Genomic DNA, 13,614 nt, shown 5'->3' with positions numbered 1-13,614 from the left:
AGATCAAATTCCAATAAAGTAGATGCCCAATTAAGAATGCATTTCTATAACAAGAACATTTCTCACAACTTTCCCACCACTTATTTGTTGTTCCTAGAATATATTAAATTCAACACATTTTTTTTCGATTTAACACCAATGTACCTCATTTTAAACCATATGCAATTACCCCAAGGTATCTATGCTACATCTTAATATCTGCATAAATTACCTTTGGCACATCAATATTCAATGGCCACCCTGGCCATCAAAACAGCATTTGTGGATTAACTTCACAAAATAAAAACTGTCCAATTTTTCATTTGGAAGTGAAATTTGGATGTTCTTTGTGAAAGGCAACCAATCTACAGTGCCAATTTACTTCTGACCAAAATGTTCAAAAGTTACTCCAATATGGTTATCAGGCTCCTCAGCACTACCCTACAAATAAAAATTATTTAAAAACTCATATGTCAAGTATGTTGGGCAGTGGCAAGAATGCCACCCCACCAGCAACATAACTCAAGGATTGCCTGCCAATCAGATCAGTAAGAGCTGACAGACCGAGGGAGGGGGAGCATATTGTCCTACAATAGATCGAAATAGCGGCAACCTGGATGGTCAGAAACTGCCAGCCAATTAGATCCTAAAGTTGCCACCCTTGACAGATCAGGTTTCAAGAAGTTTTCTTTTCCTTCTTCTCACTGGTTGTGGGTGGCAGGGAGGAAGGCCTTTGGAGCAAGAGTAGGGGTTTAGCTTTCAGAACCCACTCCTTTATCTTTCATTTGTGCCTATGATTATCCCCAGCCCTTCATATTACCATGTATTTCCAGTTGTAAAGCTATCCACCTTTGTCATATGAAGAGGCAGGGAATCAGGAAGATGGTATCTGAAGGCCCTTAAGTGGCCACTAATTGACAATTTAAGGGCATTCATTGCTGTTGTATCAAGATGGTTCCCCTGTAGGCCTTCTAATCTAGCATGTAATTCCTCAGATGGTGAGAAGGGGCTAAGTTTCTTTCCAGGCCCAACTCACCTCATTATTACACCTTTCGCCACCTCCATAAAGGTGTATATTACTCTCAAATTCCAATTCACATTTAACCTTGCTAATCATAATGTGTCCTCTATTATTCTGGCTCTAAATATAAACCCGTGACCATTTAGAAGGATGAGAGCAGTAGATAAATGGGAAACTGACATCACCAGATTCCACTTCAAGCCACTTACCATTTGACCTGGAAATATTTGCCACTTCTTCAGCGCTTTTGGGTCAAAATTCTTTAACTCCCTCCCTGACCAAATTGAGAGTGTCTACACAAATAGTGATTCAAGAAGGCAGCTCACCATCAGTCTTCACAAGGTCAACAAGGGATTGACAATAATGCTTGCCCAGCCACCGATACACACTTTCCATGGATAAATTCAAATATCTTCCCATTTTAATGGCTCACTGTCCTTGAATCTGACTGCTACTTCCAGATTTAAAAAATGTGTTGCTGGAAAAGCGCAGCAGGTCAGGCAGCATCCAAGGAGCAGGAGAATTGACGTTTCGGGCATAAGCCCTTCCTGAAGAAGGGCTTATGCCTGAAACATCAATTCTCCTGCTCCTTGGATGCTGCCTGACCTACTGCGCTTTTCCAGCAACACATTTTTCAGCTCTGATCTCCAGCATCTGCAGTCCTCACTTTCTCCTACTTTCAGATTTAGCCAAGGAAAGACAGTGTTGATATCCTGAAAATGTGATCTGTCATTTACTTCTCCTGGGCAATTACAGTTGGGCAAAAAATGCTGGCAGCAACACCCACATCCTGTGCATGCATGAAAAAAAATGATCTCATTCATACCGCAGTAAAGTGTGAAATACACACAGGGTTATCTATTTTTAAAATTTTGAGGGAAAAAAAATCAGTTGGATAGTCTGTTAATATTGTGTTTAATTTGTTAGCAAATGTTTCATTAACTGAAGTTTGGTGCGTTTTATTTTCTCATCTTCTGTGTGGACTCTCTTTTAAGCTTCCCATTATTCACTACTACTGTCTAAAAAAAGTGGGTTGTGATTTATGTCCAGACATTTCCTGGCATCAGTATTGAGAATGTACCTTGGTGTTGAACAAGAGCAGCACATGAAATTTTTATATCCACAGAAACAAATCTCCCTCAGTCATCAACACTCTAACAGAAATTAGAACTTACTGTGCAGAAAACTGCAGACATAAAACAGCATCCAATAGACAGTATGTAAGCACTGAATTCTTAAACGTTATATAATCAATTCTGTTATCAATTCAATTGATTTAATACTGATCGATACATTTTCCATACAATCAAAATCTGGACAAGCACTGTGGGGGTAAGTCAAATGGAACTTAATTGTTTGCAGATGGTTTTAAAATTACTTCCCCAGTGCGTGAATTACATGGTTGTACTTACAATTGATAAACTAATCAAGGGCTCAGATGACATGTTTAGAACAATAGATAACCCCGAGTGAATTATAGGCTGGAACCTAATCTAGAGGTTTCGATGGTTTATATTTAGCATACATTCAAAGGATGTAGTTTCTTTCTAGAATTTAAATAAATGATTCAGCTGGCTTGTCTTATACATAAGAAAAATAGTGAGATGTCTCATAATGCAAAGGTGCTGTTCCTATAGATAGTTTTGTGAAAAAGTTTACATGGTTAATAGAGAACAACAGTACAGCAAGTAACATAACATGGTAGCTGCAATCTTCATCCTCAGTAGTCTACTGGTGCTCCTAAAGCAAAGGTTTTATGATTGTTTCATCAAATGAACTATACTTTAACATAACTCCAGCTCCAATATTGAATATTCATTAATTTAGATCAATGGAGACTTGCCAAAGTAGATTACATCGCAGTGCACAAAATTTGTGATTTGAACTTTACAAATGAGAATGGATTTTCCATGGAGGAATATGCAGGAATTTTCAATAAAATCTGACAGTAAATGAAGTGTTGATCATTTGAAGCTGAGAAATTTAGCAATGCATGCACACATACAGATGATAAACAACTATTACATTGAATACAGTTAATGACAACAGTAAGAAAATTATGTTAACAGGAATCAGGGCAACATTTACAGCCATATGCTCAGCACCCTGACAATGACCAGAGAGTCTACAACCAGATTGTAATATATCAGTTCAAGATTGCTCCCAATGAGAAGGTACTATGCCACTCCTCCACTCCAACAGTATGTGGCAATGTATTGGTAGAAATGAAAACACAAGCAACTTAAGAACAACTTTTGATAACATTGCAGCCAACCTCTACTAATTCCCTTTCCTGTTGTGCAGTAATTTCTAAATAATTAATAGATGCCATACTCACCATATCATGCCAAGATAATGATCCTAAAACAATCAAAAGTAAACATTAACTTAAGTGGTTTACAGTTTTCTATATGTTAGTCCATATATCTGAATCTACGACTTGAGTCAAATGTCTTGAAGTTTATTGACACTACTAACATATAAATGGCTACAATATCTCAGACTTAGACACAGTGAGTTATGCTTACTGATGTTGCAATACATTAAATACAAATCACTAAATTTCTGAATATTGACTTTATGACAAAAGGTGACTGAAGGTGAAGTAGGTACCTTCATATGTATGTCACATTATGTAGTTGTCTTGAAAGATCTGTCTATTCTGGAACCTACTGTTTTATACAACATTCTTTTCTCTCTAAAGAATGAAACCCTTTTTCTGATGGAGGTAGACACAGATGCATAAAGATGTATTGTCTCTATACATTCAGGTAAAGCCTTGGTAAACACATGATACAATCAGATCTGGTCCTTATACGGTTATTGTAACCTGATGCATGCAGCACTCTATTTATCTGCCTTCATGGATGGATGTGTACCATTTGCTGTGGTTGTGTAGTTTTGTTTTTGTCTGACATGATATCCTCAGTATCTGATCGGCCATCCAATGTGATCGGTGCTGGAATATATGCAGCTTGGGTGTATCACCTACACCTTCACAGGACTTCACCAATGTTCATTACAATTTCACATGACCTAGGTTGGACATAATGACTAGTATCTATTTACGAGCCCATTTCTTCATACAAAAATCTCAAACCTGTATGCTTCCTCCTGGTTCAAGTTGAAAAAACTGTCTGTAAGGTTATTAATCGTGCTTTTGTACCATTTTCTCCTTTCTTTTGAGCAAGACTTTATGCACATGTGGTTGAGTGTTGAGAGAGTGTAGGGTGGAACAATTGTCTGGATATATATATAAAACATGGGAACAGTGAGGATAAACAATTGCCTAGAGACTAGCATGTAGATTGAACATAGCTTTCCAAAAATCTTGGCAAGTCACTTTAAGTTAAACAATCATGGTTTTCTATAATATGAACAGTTCTGTTTTTCTTGAAAGAGAGAGGTTGAGGATTCATGCTTCGAAACATATTGTAGCCTCTAGTTTTGGCTATAGCACTTTAAACTTTATTACAGTTGCAACTTCAGCTCTGAATATTGTGATCAAAGTTATGTAAAATTGGTGTGTAAAACTGGGACAGATCTAGAGATCAAAGTGTTTGAGTTCAGTCATTTTAAGGCATATAGCTGATTAAAGAGAAAACAAAGCTTCTGCTGAGTATGTTATGTGTCTAAATTGAGCAGTTAAGTGAAATACAATTGTACCTGCTGTGCTTCTTCATGCTTTGCCTATAGACTGGGTTTTTTTACTTTTAAGCTGTCTGCTGGACAATCCCATGTTTTTGGGTATCACACAATAAACATTTCAGCGATTGCTGAAAAATAATTTCTTGCCTACAGTGAAAGCCAATTAATGTTATGACAGTTTATTTCCTCAGGTCATATTTGCTAATACTGATTGACAGCTGTAATCGACAGGTTTGCAGAACACCTAGTGAGAGCACAGATGGTGATCAATTGTTGCATCCAGTAGCAAATGCTAAAAGCTTTAGTGCTGTAACCAGATACTTTGCTCCTGTTTGTGCTATCTATACCATCAGGGACAACTGATATTTAACAGATTAATGTTAAAGACTGGAGAACATCATTCATTAAAAGTCAGATTCTAACATATCTTTGTAATTTCAATCTTATTTCCCAGAATGTCAAGGATTAATGACATGGTGTAATCTCACGGATTATTGAAGGTGGTGAGAACAGAAGGCTGAGACCCACTTTAGAAATTTTCACAGGTAATGTGGGAGTGCTAAGTGATGTGATTTTGCACCTGTTATTCACCACATGCTGAGTTCTCCATTAAAGTGTTGGCTGTATGGAATTGCCAAAAGATTCACCATGCTCATTGCCTCACAGTAGCTAGTTTCAAATGATCATTGGCTACCTAAAAGGCAGGCCTGTGCCAAAGTGAAACAGAAAGAGAAAAAGTAGTTTCCAAAAGAATTACTAGTACCTGAAGTTTAAAAATGTGCAAAACTTAAAATCGATCAGTTTTAATTTTAGGAAATGGGCAACCAGATGGCAGATGGAGTATATTGTGGGGACGTGAGAAATTATGAGCTATGGTTGCAGAATATTTTTTTAAAACTTATTGCTACATATGTGTCTTTAAGCAGGCTTTGCTCTGTCCTCTTTCTCCTGAAGAAGAGTGTTGTCAAGCTGATCTGAGGTATCTGCTCTATGGAAAAAGCATTGTACATGGCTTTTTTTTAAATTATGGAATGCTGGATAACTAAAGAAATTGAGGGTTTGGTTAAGAAAAAGAAGGAAGCATATGTCAGGTATAGACAGGGTCGATCAAGGAAATTCTTAGAGTATAAAGGCAGTAGGAGTATACTTAAGACAGAAATCAGGAGGGCAAAAAGGGGGCATGAGATAGCTTTGGCAAATAGAGTTAAGGAGAATCCAAAGGGTTTTTACAAATACATTAAGGACAAAAGGATAACTAGGGAGAAAATAGGGCCCCTCAAAGATCAGCAAGGCAGCCATTGTGTGGAGTCGCAGGAGATGGGGGAGATACTAAACAAGTATTTTGCATTAGTATTTACTGTGGAAAAGGACATGAAAGATATCGAACGTAAGGAAATAGATGGTTACATCTTGAAAAATGTCCATATTACAGAGGAGGAAGTGCCGGATGTCTTGAAAGGCATAAAAGTGGATAAATTCCCAGGACCCTGATCAGGTGTACCCTAGAACTCTGTGGAAAGCTAGGGAAGTGAGTCTGGGGCTAATACATTAACAAAAATTGGTTAAGCGCCAATTATTGTAGTAACATCAGGTCTACAACCACATGAGTGAACATTAACAAGGTTTATTAAATAGAACTACATACAAGGGATGGTAAATGAGAACATTTCCAGGAGCCCTACAGACTCAAGCTTTAGATACATGTGGTCTGATATCACAATGACATAGGTCCTTCTACAACTGCTCAGTTATTCTTAAAGTTATAATTAATTCTTTACTCTACATCTCTCCCTGTAGCTCCCATCACTCTCCCAAGTTTCTTTTTCACATTTTTTCACTCAGTAATTAACGTTTAATTCTTTACTCTCATTTCCTCCCTTGAATTGCTTTCACCTCAGGCATTAATCTCCAAATGTATTCTCAACTCTCTTGTGGGATGTGCAGGATGTATGTGCTTCCTTATCATTGTCTTGGAATGAGAATATGTTGAAACAGAATGGCAACTTCTCACTCCAGCTGGTTCTATGCTGTGCAACAGTGAAGATCAACGAAGGAAAGAGTGATCGAGTTCATAACATTGCTAAAGCTGGGCTGGTCAGGTTTCTTTCAGGTAGTTTAACTGCTCCAAGTCTTGTTTAATTTTGAACCATTTGACCTCCTTTTGATGCTTGACTTTAAGCTTCTCCAAGGCTCACACCATGAGACGCTCAATAGTTTGGACTTTAAAAAAACTGTTAATTGAAAAGATTTAGTTTGCTGTTGAAATTTAACTATAAACTTCAGTTGCTATTTTTACAGGTTAATAATTTCTATACATTGAATATTGTAATGATCCAATTTGAACTTAAGCATATCTTTTATCCTTTTTTGCGTCTTATTAGTTGTTTGCAGCTGTTGGAATAACGCATGTTGGGATCTTTCCAAGGTTTGAAGTTTTTCTCTGAAGTTTGTGAAGTTCACGTTAAAGTTTCATGTATATGATTGTAAAGATTCCCATCATGTGCATTTGGTAAATGAAGGTGGTGCAACATTCCTTTGCCTAAAGCTTGAATGAATATTAATCTGTGACAAAACCCTAAGACCTTTTAGGGTTCAAGATTCCCTTTTCAACTCCATAATCCAAGATTTCTCCAATGTTATGGTCACTTTGTTAGATATAGATGTTTTTAAAACTTTTCTTATGATTTATGATTTGGAGATGCCAGTGTTGGACTGGGGCGTACGAAGTTAAAAATCACACAACATCAGGTTATAGTCCAACAGGTTTAATGGGAGCACGAGCTTTCAGAGCGCTGCTCCTTCATCAGGTGGCAGTCAATCACCTGATGAAGGAGCAGCGCTCCAAAAGCTAGTGCTTCCAATTAAACCTGTTGGACTATAACCTGGTGTTGTGTGATTTTTAACTTATGATTCATGAAAGTCTTTGTCAGCACCTGACCCTTTAAATGTCTGGTTGCAAATATTCTTTAACATGAGGCTGAACACAATGCTTATTACATAAAAGAAAATAAAAGCTACATACAATATAATAGCAAAACAAGGTTCAACCTGTTTCTTAGGAATACCATTTACAGATATGAAATCGACTCCACACCCCCACCCCAAAAATGTCACTCCCATTTCAACTCTAATGTATTTTTCTGATTCTTGTCAGTTCTCCATCATATAATGCTGACTTCTTTACAGTTCTGCTAGCCTGAATCTCTTTTCAGTTCTGAAAACTTAAAAACATTCTACAGCTAATGCATACACTTAGACATTGGAATGTGCCAGTCTGCAGCACTTGATTGAGGATTTCTCTTTTTACTGGAAGATCAGCACATTTAGGTAGACCAAAGAGCATTTATCGCAAGGTTGATGAGCCTGCATCAGCAATTGGGAATTCCCCTTGCTGTGTATGCATGAGGATGATGTGTAGAGCACAAAGTCCAGCATCACAGAGCTGCTTGGGATGAACCTCAACAGAAATCATCATATCTCTCTCCCGATCTTAGCAAAGGCACATTCCACTATGAGGTGTACAATAGTCTCCCCAGCATAGTGACATTAAAATTAATGGGTCGAGTTGGCAAGATTCCAGTTGTGTAGGAAGGACCCGAAGGAAATGGCCTTTGTCAATGTCATCCAAATTGTGTCAATATGCTTGCCTGAAAGCACTGACGATAAGGCCTTCTGCAAAATGACTGACAGCCATGCTCTGGGAACCAACTGATTGTGTCTTTCCTCTCCATTTCCTGCAGGGCCTCAAGTACGTGACATTCTGACCGACCATTGCTCCCTGGTACATTCTGTAACAATATGCCAGTCCCACCATTTGCGCCACCAGAAAAGGTAGAATCTCAGCATATAGTGAGACTTGATGCTTGTATTCTGAATGACTAAATGCTTATTAATGCAGCCATTAGGATTAGGTTAAGGTTGGGTACAGTTGCATTTTCGCCCTTTATCTAGGGGTTTGACCATTGTGGAAATAATCAATTTTGACTTTTGGAGAAATTGCAAGATAACTTGAATGATCACCATGGTGCCAGAATGTGGAGTTGGCCAGACCTGTGTCATATACAATAATATTAAATGCCTCAAACCTGATGACCAGGTTTGTATCTGCCAATGGAAAAGAAACATGCCTCCCACATGCCCAGCTTTAATTTTGCCATTGTTAATTTAATACATATCCTGGCCCCACTGAATCATATTTCATGTAACTATTACTTGTGTTCTCAAGATTATTTCTGTTTTAGTGAAAGTTAACCATGAAGGTTAAACCAGTGAAAAGCCACCCCTCCTCACCTTCCCCATAGGTAGAAGTGACAAATTTTGTAAGGAACTGTCCCTCATCTCTGCAACAAATGTAGAAAATAAAGTCTTCTGATTGGAGGACCAGCAAGGAGTGAATAATGTGTGGCAGCAAATCAGACTACATCAATACATTATCTCCAATCCTTTATGCTCTAATTCTTTTCAAACTAACTTCCTGTATGGTACATTATCAAAACCCTTCTCAAAAATCTAAACCCACTCGTTCCCCCTTACCTACGCTAGCAATATTCTCAAAAAACAGATTTTCAAACATGATTTCCCTTTCTTAAATCCATGTTGACTCTGGCTAATGAAGTAATTAATGAAGTAATGTGGTTATCACATGCATTCTAATGGATTCTAGATTTCCCCTTCTATTGACAACAGGGTAGTAGGTCTGTAGTTCCTAATCTTTCTTTCCTTGCTTTCTTAAATAGTGTGGTTAGATGTGTAACCTTCCAATCTGCAGATACCAGAATCTATATGGAGTCTTGCAAGATTATCACTAATGCATCCACTATCTCCATATAGTCCCCTCTTTCAACAAATCTGAATGTAGATCATTGGGTTGGGGGGATTTATTGACCTTTAGCTCCATTAATTTGTACATTTCATGTACACATTTTCTTCTTACTAATACTAATTTCTTTCAGTTCCTCATTCCAATTAATTCCTTGAATCTCTATACCAGTATTTCTGGAAGATTTTTTGAATCCTCCTCTATGGGAAAAAACATGGTAATTATTTAGCTTACCTGCCATTTCCCAATGTTCTATTATAAATTCAGCTGTCTCTGCCTGTAATGGATCCATATGTCTTGCAAGTCTTTTCATATCTATTTATTTTTTATGGAAGTAGTGAGAAAAAATCAGCACTATTTGGCAAATTCACTGAAAATAGACTGTGTCCTATTGAAGGAATTTATCAATCTGACATTACAATAGCATTGTCCAGAATTCATCTTGAATAAGTAATGACATGCACTGAGGGGAGGATTTAGGCTGTGTCAATGTAAAGACAAAGTTGATAACTCACATAACATTCATTGCAGAATGAAGAAAGAAACAAAACACAATATTGCTTTACTTCCTGTTCAAGACTTGGCAAATAATCTGCTCTAAGATTTCACCTTACACTTCTTTGCAGGTCACATTTAAATCTGATAAAACAATCGAAATACTAATTTTAGATATATTTAAAAGTCAGTTCATCATGCTTATTGAGCAAACAAATTAAACTATTATGGATCAGACCAGTTGCCAACATTTGGCCCACATCCTTCCAAACCTTTCTACTCATGTACCCATCAAGATGCCTTTTAAATGTTGTAATTGTACCTGTTCCACCAATTCCTCTGGCAGCTCATTGCATACATGCTCCAGCTTCAGCATGAAAAAGTTTTCCCTTAGGTCCCTTTTAAATATTACCCCTCTCATCTTAAACATTTGCTCTATAATTTTCCACTCCCCCACCCTGGGAAAAAGACCTTGGCTATTCACCCTATCCATGCCCCTCACGACTTTATAAACCTCTATAAGGTCACCCCTCAGCTTCCGATGCTCCATGGAAAAAAATTCCCAGCCTACTCAGCCTCTCCCTATAACTCAAAACCTCCATTCGTAGTCTTGTAAATCTTTTCTCAACACTTCCATGCTGAACTACATCTTTCCTATAGCAGGGAGAGCAAGTTTGAACACAACATGACATCCTAACTCCAGTACGCAATGCACTGACCAATGATGGCAAGCGTGCCAAACACGGTCTTCACCACCCTGTCTACCTGTGACTCCACTTTCAAGGAACTGTGTACCTGAACCCCTGGGTCCCTTTGTTCAAAAACACTCCCCAGTGTCCTTAATTTACAAGTCCTGACTTGACTTGTTGGACCAAACTACATTTATCTAAATTAGCCTTAATCTGAACAAGATCCTGTTGTACTCTGAGATAACCTTTTTCACTGTGGGTGTCATCTGAAAACTCACTAACTATACCTCCTCTATTCACATTCAAATCATTCACATAAATGACAAAAAGCAGTGGTCCCGGCATCGATCCTTGTGGCACACTGTTGGTCACATGCCTCCAGTCCAAAAAACATCACTCTGTTGCCTACCTTCAAGCCAATTTTGCATCCAATTGGCCAGCTCCCTTTGGATTTCATGGGATTGAACATTAACCAGTCTACCATGCAGAACCTTGTTGAACATCTTGCTGAAGTCCATACAGATGTCTATCATTTTGCCTTCATCAATATTCCTTGAAACATCTTCAAAAATACTCAGTCACATTAGTGAGACACCATTTCCCACGGACAAAGGCATGTTGGCTATCTGTAATCAGTCCTTGCCCTCCCAAATACGTGTCAATCCTGTTTCTCAGAAGCCCCTGAGGGAAACACTAACATCAGGCACAACTAGTCTATAGTACCTGGGCTTTTCCTTATCACCTTTCTTAAATAACGGCACCACATTATCCAACCTCCAGTCTTTCAGCACCTCGTGGCTATCAACAATACAAATATCTCAGCAAGGGGCCCAGCAATCACTTCCCTAGCTTCTGACAAAGTTCTGGGATACACTTGATCAGGTCCAAATGATTTATCCACCTTTATGTGTTTTAAGACATTTAGTACCTCCTTTCCTGTACTATGGACACTTTTCAAGATATCACAGGAACCATAATTGCACATATTATTGTAAGCGTGGATTAACCAAACATCGTTACCTCTCTTACTTTTCAATATAATCCCTTTACAAATAAACTGTAGTGCTTGGATTGTTTATTTTTTGGTGGATTCATTGACATTGATAGCTCATTTTGATAATTTGTTTATCGGTATTGCAAGATTCATTTGCGCCTCTACTTCATTTAAATTCCTATTTCTCAAATACTGTGACCTCAATACAAAACGTGACACATCACACTAAACAGGGTTGAAATTAATGTGCCAATCGTATGTCCGTTCTAGAATTTAATTAATATTTCTTGAAACTTCTTGCAGCCCTCCCCATTGTTGATTATCTCTTTCAATTGAGTGTGTCATCTGTAAATTTAGAAATTGTTTTTGATTCTGCAGTCTAAATGATCAAAGTAAATTTTGAGAAAATGTGGTCCCAGTACTGATGTTTGGGGAATCCTAAAGACTAGAAGAAAGGGAGAACTGCAGATGCTAGAGATCAGACTTGAGAGTGTGATGCTGGAAAAACACAGCAGGTCTGCAAATCGAAGAGCAGGAGAATTGGCATTTTGGGCCTAAGCCCTTCATTAAGGGATCTTCGATGTTTCAGGCATAATGAAGAGCTTATGCCGAAACTTCGGTTCTCCCGCTCCTCAGATGCAGCCTGACCTGCTGTGCTTTTCCAGAATCCTAAAGACACTTCCTGCCACTCTGAATCCTTTGCCCCTATTTTATGATCTTTCTCTTGCAGACAGCTAGTTGTTCAATCTCCTACTTGTCCTCTGCTTGGTCTGAGACTCTTCATTAGCCTATATGTGGCACTTCAGTGAAAGCCTTTTGACCCTGACTTTTCTATCATATAATAAATGCCATAAATTGACAAAAGTTTCAAAATTTTGGGATAACTTATCTCACTTCAAGCAATAAAACTAAATACTCAGTTCTCAATGTTAAAATATGGTAAAAGTAAGTGGGTTTCATTCAAATTAAGCCCACAATATTTCATGCTGATCTATTTCAGCATTCAAAATGCTTCACATGTTCAGTGAAGTAGTGGTTATATTGCTGAACTACTAATGAAGAGAATGGCAGTTCAAATCCTGCCACATCTGAAGATGTAAAATAGCAACACAAATGCCTATGAAGCTGTCAGATTGTTTTATTCAAACAAACTGGCTTATTAATGTTGTTTTGGAAAGGAAGCATACTGTCATTACCCAGTTTTGACAATATGTGACTCTAGTCCCACATGAACATGATCTTAAATAACCACGTGAAATGGTACTATCAGCCACTCTGTTGTATGAACCTCAAGGAGCATAGGAATGGGTTGTTAGTATTGGCCTCATTAAAGACATCCGCAAATGCACAAAATTAAAAAAAAGAATTGTCAGAATATAGGTAAATTAAATTTCAAACATACCTTTGTATGAAAGCATTCATTTCTAGCTAACAATATTACTGGCACAGCCTGCACTCCTCCACTGCTGACAGACAAAACAGTTCCCTAGGAATAGGCCATATGAATATAAATCCAAATTACAGTTGCCTAGCAGCATAGAATAGAACCATTCATTGACAACTGGCAGTAAGCCCAGAATAACTACAAGGAAATAGCAATGACTGCCTTACAACGATTGCACTTATTGAATAAAAAACAGTTGTTTCCTAGGTTATTTGCTCCTCTTTGACTGTTTCCAGGTTTTCTTAACATTAGGCACCACACTTCGAAGCAGAGAGAAGATACAGACAAACAGATTGGTAAATGAGAGTGTACATACTACCAAGCTGTGTGTTAGATGCTCTATATCCTGCCACTCTTCCATCATTTGGTACTAATTGAGGGGTAAAATGTGCAATATACAAGCTATGTATATTCTTCTGGAACTGTTCCAGACATCTTTAATAGTGCCATGTTTGTCACGAGTGAAGTCCCACGTCTGTGTCCTAGGAGATACACTTGACGAGACATCTTGCAAGGAGAACAGGT

General features: G+C 38.0%; 1 protein-coding gene across 5 annotated transcripts in view; it reads right to left on the bottom strand.

Annotated features, from left to right (window-relative positions):
* syt7a (synaptotagmin VIIa) overlaps positions 1 to 13,614 on the bottom strand; it is a 671,470-nt gene that overhangs the window by 391,206 nt on the left and 266,650 nt on the right. The window contains exon 1 of one of the 5 annotated variants that reach the window (XM_043706002.1): positions 13,048 to 13,078. The exons of the other annotated variants lie outside the window; for them this stretch is intronic. Within the exon in view, the coding sequence (XP_043561937.1) occupies positions 13,048 to 13,063 (16 nt within the window). The 5' untranslated portion in view covers positions 13,064 to 13,078. Of the gene's footprint in view, positions 1 to 13,047; positions 13,079 to 13,614 lie in introns of those variants that run through there. 5 annotated transcript variants of the gene reach the window in all.

This window comes from Chiloscyllium plagiosum, chromosome 16 (assembly GCF_004010195.1).
Source record: "Chiloscyllium plagiosum isolate BGI_BamShark_2017 chromosome 16, ASM401019v2, whole genome shotgun sequence".
Classification (NCBI taxonomy): Eukaryota; Metazoa; Chordata; class Chondrichthyes; order Orectolobiformes; family Hemiscylliidae; genus Chiloscyllium; species Chiloscyllium plagiosum.
The sequence above is the reverse complement of the archived record's forward strand: the minus strand, read 5'-3'. Positions and strand labels throughout refer to the sequence as shown.